The following is a 22283-nucleotide window of genomic DNA, read 5'->3' on the forward strand; positions in this document are numbered from 1 at the left end:
CCAACGGAAAGAGGAAGTAGGTACAGAAGACTTGACAAACTAAATTTGCCCACTGGTGTTGAAAGATCAGAGAAACTTTATTCTGGTGCAGATTTTGTCATTAAGCGTAAAGTGATTGTGGCCAAGTCAGTTTCTCTCTCTCAGCTTCGACACAGGAGAGCTGAGTTGGACGACAGACACAGTTGTTCTGGTGCTGTCTGCAATGAGATTAACAGACTACTTTTTCATTGAGAAGTCTCTTAAAGTCTGACTTTCCATTGCACATGGGAAGAGCAAAAATTCTAACACAAGTCATTTAAGAACATCAACATTTATTTAACATGATAAAAAAGAAATGAGATATGAACATTTGCATTTAAACAATAGTAAGTAGCCTTTAATACTTACATTACGTGTGCTCATTGTATAATATATACACAATGAACATAATTACATTTGTACACAAACTAAGTACTGGATTTGAAAACCTGCTTATTGCTGTACACATCTAGTCCAATGAAGTAGAAGCCCAGTACTTCAAAATACCTACATTTTAAATTGCTTTTTAAGAAAAAGTAAGCGGTAACATTTGTGTTTAAGCTGACAAGAGTGTGGCAGTAACTGCTGACAATGCAATCTGACTGAGAAATAATTATAGCAGGAAACGAGACATACTTCACTTAGCAATAATAAAATGGCACATTTTAAATATATATATAAAATTTTTACAAATCAAGTGTGAAACAAAGCATTGCAGTAGCTGAAATGGGAGGAAGAAGAAAAAAAAGGAAAACAAGCTTCACTGGAAATAATAACTAAATTTTCTGTACTGAAAAATGAAAAGAAATATAAATCCACCCAGACTTTAGAAACATCAAAACCTGGAGATCAGCAACTACGTAAGCTCTGGCTGTAGACTGCACACTAAAAAGCACCTTTACTTATGTGCTTTGAAATCATAGCAGCAAGCTGGTGTCAGAGTAATAACCTTGAGATTACATTACAGAACCTTGAGTGTACATATGGGCCATTAAAGCTGTTTTGGAATAAACATTTTCCAGAAGTGATAAAACGATGCTCTGTGGCCAAAAGCATCAGAACTATGAATTTCATAGATTTAAAATATACTGTACAATATCTTCTCACATTGCCAAAGGTCCATGTCCTCAGCTCTGAATGGTTTCAACAGAAGTCAGTATAGCTGAAAAATACAGAGAAGGAAAATTACTTTGACATCTGCCAAGTTAATGAATGACCCTTTCCTAAAGTAACTGAGGGTGACATTCTCTAACAAAAGAACTGACAAGCATGGCCACGAAAATCCTAAAACATAATAACCATTGAAGGACATCTTCTCTTCATTTCCATAAGCTTAATTCACAAAGCAAAGAAACATAATGCAGTTAAATTGCAATTCAGATGGAAAAAAGGACCCAAACTTCTGGCTGAATCCAAAAGACTGACAAAATGAGCCAGATCTGCATGACTTTACTAAAATATGTAGTATTATATTAAGCTGCCTACATAGTGGTGTGTCTGTCTTGCGTGAAACCTCCGTAACTCTTGCCAAAAAAAGTTCAGGAAAATGATACATGCGCAACGAGAAGATGGACTGTAAAATAACGCAAGCATGAATGCCACTGGTTGGCCGTGATGACTGCACGCCACAAGGTTAGAAAATATCCAGCAAACCCTGGATCTCATGCCAGCAGGCAATGCCAATGGTTCTTGGGACAAAAGTAAAACAAAACAAAATCCAATAATAACAACTTAAGGAACCTGGCCATGTATTCGAGTTTTAACTGTGAACATTCCTAACTGTCATAATGGTCTTGAGTACAGTGAGTTGTAACTTGTTTATTGAACCAAAAGATAATGAGAGTGGCTCTTAGAGTACATGTCACCACCAAGATAGACAGAGGCCATTGATCAATTCTTTGCACAGGAGGCATCAAGGGAACATGATGTTTATTATCCCTGTGTTTGGTGTTATTCTGTCACTAGTGGCAACTGCCACTTCTGAATGTATTTAAAGTTTAAATGTACAAGTGACAGAGCAAAGACACAGGTAAGACTGTAACAAATAACCCCAGAAAGGACAATAATCCTGCAGAGATCCAAATGACAACAAAGCAAGCCTCTTCTGGGTTCCAGATAGACATGATCTCAAATAAAAGTTCTAGATACACGACTGCTGCTGCTAAGTCGCTTCAGTGGTGTCTGACTCTGTGCGACCCCAGAGACGGCAGCCCACCAGGCTCCTCCGCCCATGGGATTTTCCAGGCAAGAGTACTGGAGTGGGATGCCATTGCCTTCTGTTAAACATAAATCCTCTGGCTGAAAAAAAGGGACATAGGTTACAGCTTCTACCAAAAAAGGTGTGAATGGAAGTAGATTCTAGAAAATGTGAGCACTACTGGATGAAAACCTGAGTCAAGTTAGTGTCTGTAGGCATTGATTTTGAGAATCCAAAAATCAAAGAACATGTTTATAATTATGCTCAAAAAATCTGTAGGTGTTTTCATAGCTTTAACGGTTTAACAGAAATAGGTGGTAATCCTAAGGCACTAAACATTAGAAGATCTGGCAGATACTGAGAGAAAACAAAGTGCAGAAAAAGGCATAAAATGCTCACTCTATACCTCACAGTTTTTCTGAAAAGTAAAGTACGTGAGTACAAAATTGCTGTAAAATGTACCAGCTGTTGATAAAGTTTAAAAGTAAGACTTCAGGGGGCTTCCCTGGTGGCTCATGGGTAAAGACTCCACCTGCCAATGCAGGAGACACGGGTTAGATCCCTCATCCAGGGAAGATCCCACATGCTGTGAGAACAGCTGAGCCTGAGCTCTAGGGCCTGGGAGCTCCAACTACTGGAGCCTGGGTGCCCTAGAGCCTCTGCTCTGGGACGAGAGAAGCCACCACAACGAGAAGTCCATGCACCACAGCCACAGAGCAGACTCCACTTGCTGGAACTAGAGAAAAGCCGCACAGCAACAAAGATCCAGCACAGCCAGAAATAAAGGCATGAAATTAAGGGGGGAAAAAAAGGACCTTAGAAAATTATTCTCAGTTCTAAATTGTGGTCAAAGGAATACTGGGTGAGAAAGGGCCCTTCTCCCTGTGCCCACTAGTGGCTTTTAGATAACTACTTTACTGACTTAAAAGTATTCAGAAATAATTTCTGATGGATCTCAAAAGATTTTCGATTCCATATCTAGTTGGCTGTACCATGACCTTCTCTTTATCCTTAAAAATAATTAGCAAACTCTCAGTATGGAAGATACCTCACCCTGACTGTAAAAAAAAAAATTTCTGGATCAAAATGTAATGACTTGAACAGAATTCTCAGACCCGACTATGGAAAGAACCATGAGCTGGGAACACAGCTGCAAAACACCAGGAGGCCTGTCCTGGCACAGGCCCTTCCCTCCGGGTCTGGCTGTTTTTACAGACAATGAAAGAAGAGACACGAGAAAATGTGGTCACGGAGCGCATCACCGAAGGGCCGCTGCTGCAAAGTTTTATTGCCCATGGTTTAAACGCTTGGTGTACTTGCCCTGCCAACCATCACTAATACACAGGACAGAATTCATTGCAGGTTTTGGCCACTCAAACAACAGAGGAATAAAAGTCAAGTTGAAAACTTGAACGGTAAACCACAGAATCGAAAGGAAATGACGTACTTGTGAGACTACACACACATGAAGTGGGAGCCTTCTGTGAGCTGCGGCTGCGCGGACGGGACGGGTGACGCGGAGGAGTCGGGAGACGGAGGCAGGCTTTGCGCTGGAACACATGGAGAAAATGGGACAAGGTCAAAGCCCCGCAGACACCTCTGGAGCAGAAAATTCTGACGCTGTGGTCCCAGCACAATAAGAACATGTGTCGGGAAGGAATTATTAGCTGCATTTTGCTTCTGCGTTTTCGCTATTCTGACAGCTAAATTATTCAGGATGAAATGTCTCTTGAAGACAGTTTAAAAATTCTTCCTTGTACACCTTAAACTTATATAATGTTATATGCCCATTATATTGCAGTGAAACTGGAAAAAATTAAGAATTCTCTCTCCTTTCTAAGTTTTTTTGTTTCAAGGTTAATTTTCAGATGTCTTTAGTGACTTAACCCTTTCTCACTTTAAAAGGCTTTTCTAGTTCCACGCAGCTAAATATTACAGATGGTTTAAGTGTTGGGGTTTAAATACACCCACCATAGTCCTTTGGGCTTCTCTGATGGCACAGTGGTAAAGAATCCGGCTGCCAGTGCAAGAGACCCAAGATTCAATCCCTGGGTTGGGAAGACCCCTGGAGTAGGAAATGGTAACCCACTCCAGTATTCTTGCCTGGAAAATCCCACGGACAGAGGAGCCTAGCAGACTACAGTCTATGGGGTTGCAAAGAGTGGGACAGGCCTGAGCGCGCAGGCGCACACACACACACCCCACCCTTTAACCCAGACCTGCTGTACAAATAACCTGATGTGACCAATGATAATCTTATGTAAAAAATGAGAATGCCCATGCACATTGCCTTGAAAGTGATAAGAGACAAGGAAAAGATGGTGCTTCACATTGGTTACAAAGGAACATGGCTGATAATATACATTTCCATGTTACAAGTATATAAGATACAGAAAATGCTCTTAAGAACAGTCCTAGGTAATTGAATTTCATTGTGCTTACCCTTCTGCAAAAAGACTAGGGGTGGGGGGTGGGAGGTGGAGAAGGGAAATAGATTTTGCTTATGGGCTATGAGAAGGAAAGCTGATGATTTATACTAGTGGTATCATTCTCCTACACCCTTCCCTTGCCAAAAATCATTAAAAAAGAAAAAAGATTTTGAAGAATCTAGAAAGTATAAAAGAATAGCATAGACAAAAATGTATTTTTCTTTCACATGCTATACAGTTCATGATCTTTTACTATCAGAGAAAAACCCAGATGTGGATTATGGTAGGAGCTAAGTAAGTAAATCCATTATACTATTAATAGTTTAGATATTCAATCTTCCACAGTTCCCAGAGGGGGAGAGGTTTATGAATACTCTAGGAATGCAATGTCAGAGAAATAGGTAGGATTTCCAAGTTGTAAAAAGTTTAAGGTACATGTTAAGGTTAAGATCAAAAAAACAAACAAAAGAAGGAAGTGACATCCAAGCCGGAGAGAGAGGGCAGCTCTAGTTGCTGAGACAGGACTGGCCCTGGATCCTGAGTAGCAGCAGTCTTCCTGACCATGCAGGGGTGGGAAGGCGAAGACCTCTCAGTCTCTAGCTGATGTCCCCGAGTGGCCCCCTTGCTAGAGTCTCCACACAGCAAATAAATTCAGAGGTTCAGAGGAAGCACCGGTGAGAAAACTAGGAAACGTGTAATATCTACCTGCCATTGTCTGATTTCCTCTAGAAGCCTCAGGAGTTAGTTCGTAAGAAAGAACATTTTCTTCCTGCTCATGAATATTGTCCTTTGTATCTTCTGCAGGGGGGCCTTCTGGTTTATGATTTGGGATCTGTGACTCCTCTTGAGGGCTAATGAAAATAGAAAGGTATTTTAAAATTTGTTATTTTTTAATCTATTTTTATTATTATTATTATTATTTTGGCTGCAGGGTATGTGGAATCCCAGTTTCCCAACCAGGGACTGAACCCACGCCCCCTGTGTTGAAAGTGTGGAGTCTTAACCACTGAATTGCCAGGGAGGTCCCCCAAATTTGTTACATCAGAATGCAATTTTTTTCTTCCAACTGTTATGAAAAATCTTTACAGAAACGATGCAACCATCTGTATTGCACAACTGCTAACATTTTGCTCAAAGTTTTTTTTAAATCCACATATTGTCATTTTTGTTTCATTCTAAGCCCTCAGCCTGCTCCTCCCCAAATTATTTTTAAGCAGATTAAGGACCTATCACTCAATCTGTAAATACCATCAGATACCCAGTCAGTGTTCAAATGATCTCAACTGCTTTATAACGTCATCTTAAGAGTTACTTGTTTAAATCAGGATCCAAACAAAGTCTGACTATATTTGCCTGACAAGTCCCTTAATGTCTACTTTAATCTAAAACACACCACCCCATGGCTTCCCAGCTGGCTCAGTGGTGAAGAACCTGCCTGCTAATGCAGGAGACATGGGTTCAATCCCTGATCCAGGGAGATCCCACATGCCTCGGGGCAACTAAGCCTGTGTACCACAACTGCTGAGCCCACAAGCCTAGAACCTGTGCTCCCTAACGAGAGAAGTCACTGCAGTAAGAAGCTCGAAGTAAGAAGTAAGAAGTCACTGCAGTAGGAACCCTGCCCAAAGCAGCTAGAGCCAGCCCCAGGGCAGCAGTGAAGACCCAGTGCAGCCAAAGATAAGTAAGTGAATAAAACAAAATACAAACTAAAAGACCCCAGATTCACTTCTGCTATTCATTTCAGAGATAAAGGCACTCCTATGACATGAAATCACAGTATTTCTCTTTTCTAGCACTGCGAATGTTTTTATGGAGGGTGAGATTGAGGATATGCATTTTAAAAGGCTAGTTAACAAATGCAGTTAAAAAATAAACAGAAAATCACTATAATTTTTGGAATGCTTATCAGACAGCTTAGACAGCTGATCAACATCTGTCATTATATGGTAAGGTGCTTACTTTGCTACAGCTTGTGTGCCTAGAGATAGTTAGGAAGTTTGAGATCAATATGTACACACTGCTATATTTAAAACGGATTACCAACAAAGTACTACTGAATAGCACAGGGAACTCTGCTCAATGGTATGTGGCAGCCTGGATGGGAGGGGAGTCTGGGGGAGAATGGATACACATATATGTCTGGCTGAGTCCCTTTGCTGTCCACCTGGAATTATCACAATACTGTTAAACGGCTATACTGCAGTATAAAATAAAAAGCTAAAAAAATTTTTTTAAGGTATTTATTGATCACTTCCTAGGTGTTTAGCACAGAGTTAAGTGCTGCACATTTATTTTCTTGTTTAATCCTGACAACACACTTGTGAGATGGTTACTACTATTACCCTCATTTTTACAGGTGAGATACTCGAATTTAAGAAGGTTATGTAACTTGCTTAAGATCCTACAGCTTGTAAGTAAATATTATGGGAGTGGCATCTAAGACCTCTGACCATAAAGTTTACCATTTTTAAGCAGGTGAATTTAATTTAGCGGATGATCCCTTTGTTTGCTTGTTTTCTCTAATTATTACCTGTATGGCACATGTTCAGGCATCTCTTTTTTGTCTCCTTCTTTATCCATCACTTCCTCAGAATTCACTCCATTTGGCTCAGGTGTGAAAAGTGTTTCAGAAAAAACATTTTCAGTTTTTTTAAACTATGGAAGAAGGAAAAATTTATTTTTTCAAATGATTTTTTTTTTTTTACCATATTTGCTATATGAGCAAATTATCTAGAATGATTCCCAAATAAAAGCTTATTAAACACTATACCATATCAAATATTTACTGAAATATATTTTAGAATCAAGTATATTAAAAACAGTGACATCCTTTCCTACATCAGAAGGACAAAAAGTACACTGCCATTACTAGCTGCTTTGGGATTAAAGATTCTTTAATTGGGGCAATGGTAATTTATTCCAGCCTCAACTGATCATGTTTTGAGTTTTCAATTAACCCAGTTTTTTACATGGCTGAACATATATATTGATCAAATTACATGAAACCTATCATTTCACTGAGATCAGCATCCTCTGTGACAGAATGCCACACAAAACGATCTTCAACCTTCCCACCTGATCTCATCTTAAAAAATCTATCCCTTTGGAATCTGTGTCCTAAAATAATCTTGCTACCTCTTCGCTGAAATCCGTATTTTGAGGTTCAGCTTCTTTTAGTTGAACAGTGTCTGTGGAAGGAGTGTCGTGGTTTGGCTTCATGTCATTTTCTCTGATGACAGTGTCCAGTTCCTTAGAGTTATCATCCTTTCTTCGAGCCTGTTCAACAGATAGACAGTACTTTTAGATTCATACTATACAGGTATGTGTAGTTTCTAGATAGTACCTGCTAATTTTTTAAGTTGGCCCTTCATTTGCAAGGTTTCCTTATGAGAAACAACAGTAGCATCTTATATATATTAATCATCTATTTGGTAATGTGTAGAATGTACAGTTACTCAACTGTTAACCTCTCCTAGAAACGCCTTCTCTCCAACTATGCTAAGAGATTTCCATGATGACAGGAAGGCACTTTCAGTTAGTCCACATCAACAAACGGATCGACCGACTGAAGCCTCTGGAAAGGTTCACTGGTCTGCTCTGATTTATGAATCAGGATAACCAACACACAAATAATAAGAGACGGAATGGTGTCTCTTTATAAGACTGAAGTTAAAATGTGCTGCATAGTACAAGTTTTATTCTGAAGCTCTCCCCTGCTACAATTTAGGACATGCTAAATTAGGATACAGAGTACTGCACATTTTATTGGGAGGGGAATTGGGGACTATCTTACATGGCATTTTACATTTGTTGAAAGCAAATTTTATCTTCTTAGTATTTCTGTGACATATACAGGACAGGTTATGTCTTTATTGATTTAGAGTAGAGGAGATTAAGTTCACAATAGGAGGGCAGCCAACAAGTAATTTAGCCAAGGTTTTTTGATCCCAGGGCTATTTCCATTTTACCAAGCTGTCTTGGCATATCATAAGAGTTAAATAATATAACTATCTATGTTGCCAATATTTAAAAACCAATCTACCATGTAGCTCTGTGATTCTAAGATTCAACCGATACTAGATTTACCCACAAGAATGAGTAAAAGCAACTGATATATATACCTGGGTAATCCTGAATGGATTATCCCTTAAATTTGAAGGACTTGGTAAGGGGGACTGGTCTAAAGCACCAATAAGATTTAATCCTTTTTTCTTTTCCCTTAAGCATGCTTGTTGATGCCTCCTGATTCTTTCCATTTGCTCTTCCACAGTCATCCTAGGTCGAGTGCTTTCAGCCAAACAGAGCTGTTCCACTGCACTTCTTGGTCGTTCCTTTAAATTGAAAATAAACAGATGAATCCTGAATACAGGACACAAGTATGTTAAAATAAAAAAACGTTTTAAATGGACTTCCCTGGTGGCACAGTGGATATGAACCTGCTTACTAATGCAGGGGACATGGTTCAATCCCTGGTCTGGGAAGATCCCACATGCCACAGAACAACTGTGCCACAAAAGTCTTTGCTCTAAAGTCCTCGAGCTGCAACTACTAAAGCATGCAGGCCGCACAACCCAGGCTCCACAACAAGAGGCCACCACAATGAAAAGCCCACACACAATGAGTAGCTCCCTATCGCCACAACTAGAGAAAAGCCCTTGAAAAAAGAAGCAATGAAGATGCAGCACAAAAATAAACATAATATTTTTAATTTAAAAAAAGTGTTTTAAAATGCATTAATTTTGTTGGCAAAACCAAAAGTGGCAGGTTTAGATGTCATTTACATAACACCAGAAAAGCAGATTACTTTACGAGTACACTGATGCATGATCAGTGATGGAAAGTGAGAGAGGTGGGAGGTAGGAGGAAGGCAAGAAAAGAGGAACTTAAGGAAGGTATTTGCTCGTTTAAAAAAAACAAAAACAAAACAAAAACGGTATGGTATGAAGCTCTGAAGTGACCCTACCTCACAGCCCTAAAATGGGAAATTGTATAAAACTCAAGAGAAAAAAGAGGCATGGCTTCAAAATATCAGTAATTTTTTTTTCCTTTGTTGCACAAGATTTTCATTATGGGATGTGGGTTCTAGTTCCCTGACCAGGGATCAAACCTGGGCCCCCTGCACTGGGAGACTGAAGTCTTAGCCAGTGGACCACCAGGGAAGTCCCTTAGTAATTTCTTTTATTATACTAAAAAATGTAAAGTTTCAAGTCACACATTATTTTTTTACTGTGAAAAGACTGGTAGAGAAGACATTCTTAGCTTATGAGCAATAATAAAACTAAGGAAGAAGTTATTTTCTATAAATCAGATGGCTATATTTTATATATATATCTATATATATATCTACATATAGATATATAGATATATATACATTTACGTGGTTCACTTTTATGGTTTACTGAATGGTTTAAAAACATCAGTCACATTAAACAACCAGTTTTTACTTCTCACTTTCTTACTAAGTACACCAATAACTGTCATAAGGATATTTTACCTTATTTGATATAACAGAAACTTTAGATATTAAACATGTATGGACATCACCAGATGGTCAACAACAAAATAAGACTGATTATACTCTTTACAGCCAAAGATAGAGAAGCTCTATACAGTCAGCAAAAACAAGACCGAGAGCTGACTGTGGCTCAGATCATGAACTCCTTATTGTCAAATTCAGATTGAAATCGAAAAAAGTGGGAAAAACCACTAGACCATTCAGGTATGACCTAAATCAAATCCCTGATGATTATACAGTGGAAGTGAGAAACAGATTTAAGGGACTAGATCTGATAGACAGACTGCCTGATGAACTATGGATGGAGGTTTGTGACATTATACAGGAGGCAGGGATCAAGACCATCCCCAAGAAAAAGAAATGCAAAAAAGCAAAACGGCTGTCTGAGGAGGACTTACAAATAGCTGTGAAAAGAAGAAAAGCGAAAAACAAAGGAAAAAGGAAAATATATCCATTTGAATGCAGAGTTCCAAAGAATAGCAAGGAGTGATAAGAAAGCCTTCCTTATTGATTAATGCAAAGAAAGAGGAAAACAAGAGAATGGGAAAGACTAGAGATCTCTTCAAGAAAATAAGAGACACCAAGGGAATATTTCATGCAAAGATGGGCTCTATAAAGGACAGGAATGGTATGGACCTGACAGAAGCAGAAGATATTAAGAAAAAGTGGCAAGAATACATAGAAGAACTGTACAAAAAAGATCTTCACGACCCAGTTAACCACGATGGTGTGATCACTCATCTAGAGCCAGACATCCTGGAATGTGAAATCCAGTGGGCCTTAGGAAGCATCATTATGAACAAAGCTAGTGGAGGTGATAGAATCCCAGTTGAGCTATTTCAAATCCTGAAAGATGATGCTATGAAAGTGCTGCACTTAATATGTCAGCAAATTTGGAAAACTCAGTAGTGGCCAAGGACTGGGAAAGGTCAGTTTTCATTCCAATCCCAAAGAAAGGCAATGCCAAAGAAGGCTCAAACTACTGCACAATTGCACTCATCTCTTACGCTAGTAAAGTAATGCTCAAAATTTTCCAAGCCAGGCTTCAATAATACGTGAACTGTGAACTTCCAAAGTTCAGATTGGTTTTAGAAAAGGCAGAGGAAGAGATCAAATTGCCAATATTTGCTGGATCATCGAAAAAGCAAGAGAGTTCCAGAAAAACATCTACTTCTGCTTTATTGACTATGCCAAAGCCTTTGACTGTGTGGGTCACAATAAACTGTGGAAAATTCTTCAAGAGATGGGAATACCAGACCACCTGACCTGCCTCTTGAGAAACCTGTATGCAGGTCAGGAAGCAACAGTTAGAACTGGACATGGAACAACAGACTGGTTCCAAATAGGGAAAGGAGTACGTCAGCAAATAGGAAAAAGCTGTATATTTTCACCCTGCTTATTTAACTTCTATGCAGAGTACATCATGAGAAACGCTGGGCTGGAGGAAGCACAAGCTGGAATCAAGATTTCCAGGAGAAATATCAATAACCTCAGATATGCAGATGACACCACCATTATGGCAGAAAGTGAAGACGAACTAAAGAGCCTCTTGATGAAAGTGAAAGAGGAGAGTGAAAAAGTTGGCTTAAAGCTCAACATTCAGAAAACTAAGATCATGGCATCTGGTCCAATCACTTCATGGCAAATAGACAGGCAAACAGTGCCTGACTCTATTTTTTTAGGCTCCAAAATCACTGCAGATGGTGATTGCAGCCATGGAATGAAAAGACGCTTACTCTTTGGAAAGAAACTTATGACCAACCTAGACAGCATATTCAAAAGCAGAGACATTACTTTGTCAACAAAGGTCCATCTAGTCAAGAATATGGTTTTTCCAGTGGTCATGTATGGATGTGAGAGTTGGAGTATAAATAAAGCTGAGTGTCGAATAATTGATGCTTTTGAACTGAGGTGTTGGAGAAGACTCTTGAGAGTCCCTTGGACTGCAAGGAGATCCAACCAGTCCATTCTGAAGGAGATCAGTCTGGGGTGTTCATTGGAAGGACTGATGTTGAAGCTGAAACTCCAATACTTTGGTCACCTGATGCGAAGAGCTGACTCATTGGAAAAGACCCTGATGTTGGAAAAGATTGAAGACAGGAGGAGAAGGGGACAACAGAGGATGAGATAGTTAGATGGCATCACTGACTCAATGGACAAGAGTTTGGGTAAACTCCGAGAGTTTGTGACAGACAGGGAGGCCTGGCATGCTGCAGTTCATGGGGTTGCAAAAAGTCAGACACGACTGAGCGACTGAACTGAACTGAACTAAACTGAAGATCTACAGAAGAGAGTGCACAGGTGTTTTGTGCCCTCTGGACTCAACTGCTGAAGACTGACTAGGATGTTGGTGTGGAGTTGCTAGAGTTCTGGAAAGAACCCAGGGCAAAGGTTAAGTATTTCTTGTCTAAGCAGTTGAAGAGCCCGGCAGTCCATGGCATTGCAAAGAGTTGGACACAAATGTGCAACTAAGCACACAGTGAGAAGCAGTATATCAGGATAACAGACAAGATTGTTTTCTCTCCAATGCAACCTAAATGTGTCTGCAGGGACTTCCCTGGTAGTCCAGTGGATAAGACTCCAGACTCCCAGTGCAGCGGAGCCAGGTTCGATCCCTGGTTGGAGAACTAAGATCCCACATACTGCAACTCAGCCTGTATGCCACAACTACTGAGCTTGTGTACTCTAGAGCCTGCGTGCCCCGGCTAGAGAAGCCCAGGCTCAGCAAAGAAAAAGCCGGTGTGCAGCAGTGCAGACGCAGCACAGCCAAAAAATAAATAGATAAAAATGAAACTGTCTGCCGGGCAGCAGTCACAGCTCTAGAACTATATTCTACTGTAGAGAATATCTTAAAGAGTTAATGCAGAAACTAAAAGGAAAATGAAAACGGAAAAGCATGAAAGTGCAGAAATGATCACGCTTCTCATTTATTTGTAAATCAAAACATTTGTTTTTGTGGGAAAAAAATATATATGTATTTTCTTTTTTATCAAACTTTAATCTTTTTGTTTTGTATTGGCATATAGCTGGATTAACAATGTCGTGGTAGTTTCAGGTGACCAGTGTAGGGACTCAATTCCTGTATATGTATGTAGGGACTCATACATATACATGTATCCATTCTCTCCCAAACTCCCCTCTCATCCAGGCTTGGACTCAACATTGAGAAGAGTTCCATGTGCTATAGGTCTCTGTTGGTTATCCATTTTAAATACAGCAGTTTGCATAGGACCATCTCAAACTTCCTAACTATCCCTTCCCCTTTAAAAAGAGTAAATTCTAGATACTGATTAGGATGCTGGCTATTTTAGCACTGTTGTTTTTTAGTTATACACAACTAACATGTATTCTTCCTGGTTTTCTGTGTTTGTGAAACAGTGTTGTCTCAGTGAAACTTCTTTCTCCAAATTATATTATACAAATCTACTTTATTTTTTTTAATGCAAAATATTATTAATTTTTACATTTTCTCTCCAATGTAACTAGAAAAGAGTATCTCATTGGGGTTTCAGTCAGCACTTTAAAAATGATCATCGGAGTCAGTACTCTTGCCTGGAAATCCCATGGATGGAGAGGCTGCAGTATTCTGACATGACTGAACTTCACTCACTTTCACTTTCATGCATTGGCCACAGTGTTTACCTTCAGGAAGCATGTTAAATAGCACACAGATTATCTCTCCGTATATGTATACAACGTTAATAGTCTGAGGCATCGTGTTCAGCTCAGCACTACATTAAAAAAATGATCATCGGAGTTGAGCCATTTTCATATACTTGTGAATTACTGCTGCTGTTGCTGCTGCTAAGTTGCTTCAGTCGTGTCCGACTCTGTGCGACCCCATAGACGGCGGCCCACCAGGCTCCCCCGTCCTGGGGATTACTACTATTGTATATTTTCCATTAAAAAGTCCCCTATGAATAACTGATTTATATTCATTCATCATATATTATGGAACTTGTCTCATATATTGCAAGTATTTTCTCCTGGCATCTATATGGTTTATAAAGGACTTCCCAGTACAGTATTATATAACTATAGTCTTCTATACTTTTACCCCAGTTATTTGTTTACATATGTCTTTCTTCTGGCATTTATGATTGTTGTTGTTTAGTCACTCAATCATGTCTGACTCTTTGCAACCCCATGGACTCTAGCCCACCAGGCTCCACTGTTCATGGGATTCTCCAGGCAAGAATAATGGAGTGGGTTGCCATGTATCCTCTAGGGGATCTTCCTAACCCAGAGATGGAACACACGTCTCCTCTACTGGCAGGGCAGATTCTTTACCACTGAGTCACTGGGGAAGCCCCAGTATTTAAGTTAGTTATTATTTTTTAAAAAGATAGTTATAGAATAATATAAATCCACAAAATATCTGTTTGTTCTCAACATGCATTTTAAGTTTTATTTTCCTGTTTACATTACTATTTTCAAAGAAAACACCCTTTTAATCTAAAAATATTCCTAACTCTATGAACAGTAGTATTACAGAACCATTATATTTCTTATATATAAATCTGTCAGAATTTGGGGGATATATGTTATGCTTGTACTTTAGTATCTTTCAAGAATCATCATCATTTGTTGTACTTTTCAGTCTTTTCTTATCATTTTAAGTTATCTCATACCACATAAATAGAATTTATAAAGATGAAAAGTTTTAGAAAAAGGTGAAAAGTGAAAGTTCTTTCGCAGTCCAAATTTCGAGAGAGTACTTGGGGAAGTGAGTTAAATCCTCTGGGAATCTTCCCAAGAAAACCAAGGTTAGACTGGTGAAAAGTCAGTTTGAATTAAATGGATCTTAGATGAAAGTGTGAAAAATAGAGGATTTCCTTCTCATTCTTAATTCACATTTCTCATTGTAACCAGAGGACTAGCAAAGTCTAAGTCTCCCACAGCAGAAAGGCCCTGAAAACTCAGGCTGGCTTATAAATCCATCAGCTTGTCTGATCACAGAATGTGTTTATCACTCTCATAAGGAAATTCTTAGAGGTGTCAAGGAGCAGCTATCTGAGAACAGATTCCACAAACTGGTCACTAAAGGCTCCATGTGGAGTCTGAGCAAAAAAAACCTAAATTAGGCTTGTCCTCTGAGATGTCAACTGTGTGGCTGCTAAATCACTTCAGTCGTGTCTGACTCTGTGACCACATGGGCTGTAGCCTGCCAGGCTCCTCTGTTCATGGGATTCTCCAGGCAAGAATACTGGAGTGGGTCGCCATTTCTTCCTCTAGGGGATCTTCCCAACCCAGGGACTGAACCCACATCGCCTGTATGGGCAGGCGCCATGCCTGGTGGCGCATGGTACCACTGCACCCCCAGGGCTTCCTGAGGTGCTAATTCCCTGAATGGAATTTTAGAAATTAAGACTGCGAATTTTTTCTTAGAATATGTAAAAAAAAGTTTTGATGGGAATTCCCTGGTGGTCTAGTGCTTAGCACTCTGAACTTCCACTGCACGGGCCATGGGTTTGATCCCTGGTTGGAGAACTAAGATCCTGCAAGCTGCAGGGTACGCCAAAAAAAATTTCCAAAACAATCCCCTAAAATTAAAACTTACATAAATGTGGCAATAAATAGGTTTCAGAATCCTTCTAGAAATTAATGGATAGTTAAATACCGTTCTTGAATCCATCATCTTCTTAGTTTTCCTTAACGTTACATATGAGGCTATTGTCGAAGATTCAGGTGTTGGTGACTTTGTTCTTGGAGGTACTACTCCAACAGGAAAGTGGGAACCTAAAAGTAAAAAGAGCAGTAAGTTCTATAAAACATCTTCACATGACACTGCTCTCTCTAAAACATATTCACATGATACTATCTCTCACTGATCTATTCAGTTTCTGAGACTTTTAAAATTAGAATGCAAATTTATTGTTTGAAAAGAGATAAGGAAACATTAACAACCCTTCATTAGTCATTTTATCTATAAACCAGCAATGATGCTAACCAGACAAATTTAGGGTTAGATTTAGAAATAAAGTTCTACTGACTATAACAGATGACATTAAAACATTATAAAAATTTAGTAATAGTCAATGGATCATATATCTTCACAACAACTCTGTAAAGACAAGAAGGTAAAGGAAATGCAGTTTCTGGGTTAATGGACTTCTTCACATCCATATAGCTCAGCAGCATCATGGCTGGGGTTTCTGCTTTTCCTGTTGTTGCTCTCCTTCTTCATGAAATATTTACAATTATTTTCAGAGGCTGAAAGTACCCTAATCTAATCCCCTCACGCAGATTAGCAAAGTTATTGTCGAAAGGTAGTCATTTACCTAAATGTCCTTCATTTTCATTTGATCTCTTTCAATCACACTGCACTACTTCAATAAAGAATCTACTAACAATGTTAAGAGAAGTTAACTATAGGCAATCGAAGTTAACTTTTCTTTCCCATTTCTGAAAATCTCTAGAATGAATACATACTACTTTTATAATTAGAAAACAACACACGGCTATGCACACAAAATCATTAACATAACAATAAAAGCTAGTGGTCAGTTAACAGAAAATGTATTCACTTGTATCATAGTTGTCTTGTTTAAGCAGAAGATGTGCACTGTTGTCCACGGAGGACACAAGTAAAGGAAGGAATTAATCAAATCTTGATGGTTTGTTGAAAAAAAAAAAAAAATCACTCTCTTGGGGCTCACTAACGTCATGAACTAAGTATCAACAGAAAAATGAAATCTTATTTTTCCCACTAAAACCAGATAGTGGTCAACCATTCACGGTCCCTATAGGTTAAGAACCAAACAATCTGCAGCTGAATCAAGGCGAAATATTATGAAACTGTGTGTTTATGAGAATTGTATATCTGAGAATGTGAAGAGGTGGACTGCTATGTTACAAGTAATTTTATAAAGCAAACAAAAGACTTTTCTGTTGTGCCAGTCAATGGTCCATTTCTTTTTTTTTATTGAAGGATAATTGCTTTACAACAGCAATCCATTTTTAAGAGCTCTATTTTAAGTCATGTGGTAAAATATAAACTACACTGTAATTGATCTGTATACTTCAGACAATTTATTCAGATGAGAGTCTATTATACTTTTTTAAATTAAAATTTTGTTTTTTATTTTTAGGATTACACTTAAAAAACAAACCCAAATTTTAAAAGAGGAAAAACTTTGAGAACATATTTCAGACAGTACAGTTTTTATGAATAAATATATCTATGAGTTTTTTGCTGAAGAGTATTAAAATTTGTTTATCCATACTCTTCTTGACAGACATGTGACTGCTTCCAGTTTTCGTCTACTATGAATTAAAGCTTGCTGTAAAGACCCTTGAATAAGTCTTTGTGAGGAGTTATGTTTTCATTTTTCTTAGGTAGATACATAGGATTCCTAAGTTTCATAACTGCATGTTTAACTTTATAAGAAGCTGCCGGACTATTGTTCTATCTTCGACCACCCCAGAAATAGGTGTGAATTTCAGCTGGTCCACATCCTAACCAACACTAGGTAGTCAGTCAGTCTTTGAAGTTCAGTCATTTTAGATGGTGCACATTGTGATTTTTATTTGCATTAAAATTGCACTTCTTTTATGATCAATAAGTTGTAAACTCTTCCATGTGCTTACTGGTCATTTGTATACCTTATTTGTTAGCTCTCCAAGGCTTATATGCCTACACTGGGTTGTTTATTATTGATTTACAAGGGTTGTTTATATATTTTGGATACAAAGGTTTTGTCAGGTGTATGTATTGGTAATTTTTTCTCCTGTTCTGATGGGCAAAAGTTCTAAATTTTGATGAAACCAAATTAATCAGTTTTCACAAAGAGTATACCCCTCAGAGGGTCCCAACTTTATCTGACTGGGTCTCCTAGCAGACTACTAATATGTTCATGCTCTGAGCTTTATCCTGTCACAAAGTGAAAGCTGGCTTTCATGCTCCACTTAGTAACTTCCTGGATGCCTCCTGCTATAGACTGACGTGGTCTTCCTAAAATTCCTGCTGAAACCCTAGCCCCTTTATGTTGTGGACATAAAAGGAGGTTGTTATGACTCACAGACTTAAGAGAATGAACTTATGGTTACCCAGGAAAAGGGAGGCGGAAAGGAATAGCTAGGGAGTTTGGGAGGGACATGTACACTCTGCCACACTTAAAATGGATAACCAACAAGGACTCTATAGCACAGGGACCTCTGCTCAGTGCTCTGTGTGTGTGGGAGGGGAGTATGGCTGGCTGAGTCCCTTTGTGTTCACTTGAAACTATCACAGCATTGTATGTTAATCAACTGCACCCCCAACACAAAATAAAAAGTTAGAAAACCTTCCCAGAACTTGATCTTTCAGCCTGCAGAACTGTAAGAACAAGGGTCCGTTGTGTAAAGCTCTTGGTGGGACTCCCCTGGTGGTCCAGGGGTTAACGATCTGCCTTGTAATGCAGAGGACATGGGTTTGATCCCTGCTCCATGAACTAATATCCCACATGCTTTGGGCTAACTGACCCTGCATGACTTAATTAAGACCCAACACAACCAAATATGCAAAACAAAACCAACAAACAAATAAATCCCCACAAAACAAGCACTTGTTCTATAGTATTTTGTTACGGTGGTCTGAGTAGACTAATGATGTATGTTAGTCACTTAGTTGTGCCTGACTCTGTGACCCCATGGACTGTTAGCCTACCAGGCTCCTCTGTCCATGGAATTCTCCACGCAAGAATACTGGAGTGGGTAGCCATGCAATCTTCCCGCTCAGGGCTAGAACCCAGGTCTCCTGAACTGCAGGTGGATTCTTTACTATCTGAGCTACCAGGGAAGCCTAGACTAATGAACCACCCTTCACGTAATTTTCCACCTGAACATTCCTTTCTTTACTTTTCTTCAACTTGTTGAAGCTTCTCAAAAAATTTAAGTGATATGAACCAGCTTTTATATAAAAGTGCTAGGTCTTAGTTGCAGCACGCGGGATCTTTTAGTGGCGGTATGTGAACTCAGTTGCAGCATGTGGGATCCAGTTCCCCGACCGAGGATCAAACCCAGGCTCCCTGCGTTGGGAGTACAAAGTCTTAGCCACTGGACCACCGGGAAGTTCCTGAACTAGCTTTTTTTTTGGCTGCACCAAGTCCCTTGGTTGTGGCACTTGGGATCTGACGATTTGTTGTGGCATGCAGGATCTTTTCAGTTTTGGCATGCAACTTCTTTGTTATGGCATGTAAGATCTAGTTCCCTGACCAGGGAGTGAACTGGGGCTCCCTGCATCGGAACTGTGGAGTTTGAGCCACTGGGTCACCAGGGAAGTCCCTGAAGCAGCTTTTATAATCCCTGTTTGTGGGAGGATTGGCCAGGATATTTAGTTACCAAAAACATTTACTTTTGTTTGCTGTCTGATAACTCCTGCATATTTATAACTACATGCAACAATATGGTAAGGACTAAGCCTGTGACTCTTTAACTTAAATTTGTCTGTGAAAAGAGAAAGTTAACAAAGACTTTCAATGAGAAGATATGATTTGAATGAGAAAGGTGTATAGATATTAACTTTTCAAGATAGCAGTATTTTTCTAATGGGAAAAAAAAAAACACTGACATTAGAAAACCTTGAAAAATATTCCAATTATGGAAAAAACTATATGAATATTACCATTTCATATTGTTCAAAATTTACTTTGTGACTCTCTAGCAGGTTTTAAAAAATTGACTAGAAAGTTATGATGATCAGAAATTACTTTTCTGAAAAATCCCACATTCTAGAGTATTTTTCACTAACAAATTTTTTTGGTGAAACATTTTTGAAAGTAAGTCACAGATACTTTACTCCTAAGTGTTTCAGAATTCACTTACTATATCTCCTAAATAACCACAGTCTCACAGCATCATTAGGCAGTATCTAGAACCTATGCAAATGTCCATTATTCTCCAAAGAATGTCTTTAGAGCTTTTCTTTTAGACCATGATCAACTCAAAGTTCAAGTACTGTACTATATCTGTTTTTTTCTGTCTTATTCCTAAATAGCCCCCTCTCTATCCTTTTTTTTAAAAAAAATAATATTGATTTCTTGAATGACTAGCATTAAAAAATAATCAGATGACTTCCTTGGTGGTCCAGTGGCTAAGACTCCGAGCTCCCAACGCAGGGGGCCCAGGTTTGATCCCTGGTCAGGGAAGTAGATACCACATACTTCAACTAAGACTCAGCACAGCCAAATAAATAAGTATTAAAAGATAATCAGTATACACAGAAAAATAAGCATTATGTCATAGAATTTACTTTTATAGAAATTGTATAACAGTCTGTCTTATTCCTACTCTTCTATGTATAATTTTGAAAGAGTAAAAACTAAAAAATAAAGTGTCAGGTTAGGAAATAAAAAGTTTTTCACAAGTTTGACATAAACTTATTTCTCAATAAAACCTCACCTGAACTGACATGAAGTTTTTTAGTCTTTATCCCACAAAGGATGAATAGTCCAAAAATATTACTGTGTTTAAAAAGGGAGATTCCTAGCAGAGAAGGTGACTTACAATATACAGTTTATGGGTCATATTATTGTCCCAATATCTGAAAACTTCTAAATTCAGAAACTCGTCAAATTCCACAGGTTTCAAATGAGGGACTGTGGGCTCGCATATGCACTCTGTCAGCATGCAAACTGAATTTGTTTCTAAAATGTCTGGAAAACACAGGAGATAAGACATATCACAAATGCTGACCTTTAACAGAAGTTTCTATTTCCGAAGCAGGTTCTGATTTTTCTTCTCCATTAGACTCATCAACTTCTGCCACTGTTGTTAATTCTGGCTCACTCTTGTAGAGTCTATAATCTGGACCCTTGAAAGAAAGATGTGTAATTACAAAAAAAAAAAAGGTAAAAGTCTTTTAAAAAATGTTTACCTCCAAAAACTCACACTGTTAACAATCAAAAGCCTCAGTCGGCTATATTGGATATAAATCAATTAATATATGTGTTATAATTAGGATGGGGAAAAAAAAGACTTTGGAAGATTTTTAACCAGTATATCTTTTGGTTTTAAAAGAATATTCCTTTGGTTTTTAAGAATATTCCTCTTAAGGACAAAGTCATCAGAACATTTTTATCATAGTATAACTAAAGTCTGAAAATAATTATATCATATTAACTCAATTAACCCTATTTCTTTTTTTCTTGTTCTCTTCTCCTTGCTTATTACATTTAATACATTTACTTAACCTCGGAGCTTTTTTCTAGTTCCCATGGGTAATGTCTCTCGCTGGCAATGTCCAAATGCTCTAACGGTTTTCCTATACTGAACTGCCCTTTTCATCATTCCTGATGAGAATCTTTTTCTTCCTTGCATCTTTCTGATTTAAAGGCATCACTGTGCCTCCAATATCCTGAAGTGGTAGATTTAAAATATGGCTCCTTAAACACATGCAACATAACCACTTGATGAAAATATTCATGAAAAGCAACAAACTATGAGATATTAAAATTGTGGCGGGAAAATGACAAAATAAGCAACATAAAACTGAAACAGGAAAAACACAGACGGTGTTATATATGAGCACGAAAGTACTGATAATAAAAAGAAAAGATTGAGTCAAAAATAAATTGTTGGGAAAAATGAGGGGATGTACAATTGATTACTCTGTGGCTATTGCAGCCACTTACACAATGGGATCCATTTCTTGGATATCCTTGAACTTGGTGAATCTTCTTTTCTTCGGGCAGATGGACTGGGCCCCTGCTATAACAGAGCAAGGAGCTGCTATCACTGGGCAGAGGGGGGATTATGGGAGGCTGGTCTGTAAAGTCATAGGACCGAGGAAGTGGAGGACGAGGTGGGACTACTTCCTCTTCCTAAAGATTGTAGAATAGTCACCTTATTTAGATAAGCATATTGAATTAAGTATATCGAAATTCTTTGCAATGGTAAGTTAACTTACATTCACTTTAAGAAAATTAAAGGGACACTGCCAAGTCAAGAGTTTCATATCAAAAAGTAAAACCAAAAATGTTTATGATAGCCAATAACTGGGTTTTAAATTTGGTTGCATCTCATTTTTTCGGTAACCATAGGTTAGCTTTACTCTGAAGCTCAACATCAAAACAAATTTATGAAACTACTGTATTTCATTTTAAAAATAGAAGAATTAATTTTAAAAATCTTGCTCCACTTTGTT

General features: G+C 38.4%; 1 protein-coding gene across 35 annotated transcripts in view; it reads right to left on the reverse strand.

Annotated features, from left to right (window-relative positions):
* Positions 1–294: 294 nt before the first annotated feature.
* The window catches only part of PLEKHA5 (pleckstrin homology domain containing A5), a 261293-nt gene continuing 239304 nt past the window's right edge, over positions 295–22283 (reverse strand). For 18 of the 35 annotated variants that reach the window (XM_042247472.1, XM_042247469.1, XM_042247473.1 and 15 more), the window contains 8 exons: positions 20834–20951; positions 15780–15898; positions 8766–8975; positions 7780–7920; positions 7175–7299; positions 5350–5495; positions 3663–3765; positions 295–1180 (listed from right to left, as the gene is read on the reverse strand). In XM_042247472.1, coding sequence (XP_042103406.1) covers positions 3671–3765; positions 5350–5495; positions 7175–7299; positions 7780–7920; positions 8766–8975; positions 15780–15898; positions 20834–20951 — 954 coding nt within the window. In that variant the 3' untranslated portion in view covers positions 295–1180; positions 3663–3670. Of the gene's footprint in view, positions 1181–3662; positions 3766–5349; positions 5496–7174; positions 7300–7779; positions 7921–8765; positions 8976–15779; positions 15899–20833; positions 20952–21771; positions 21961–22283 lie in introns of all 35 variants that reach the window. The other 17 variants (XM_042247467.1, XM_042247471.1, XM_060413339.1 and 14 more) reach the window with 1 other exon arrangement.

The sequence above is a fragment of the Ovis aries genome, chromosome 3 (genome assembly GCF_016772045.2).
Source record: "Ovis aries strain OAR_USU_Benz2616 breed Rambouillet chromosome 3, ARS-UI_Ramb_v3.0, whole genome shotgun sequence".
In the NCBI taxonomy this organism is placed as follows: domain Eukaryota; kingdom Metazoa; phylum Chordata; class Mammalia; order Artiodactyla; family Bovidae; genus Ovis; species Ovis aries.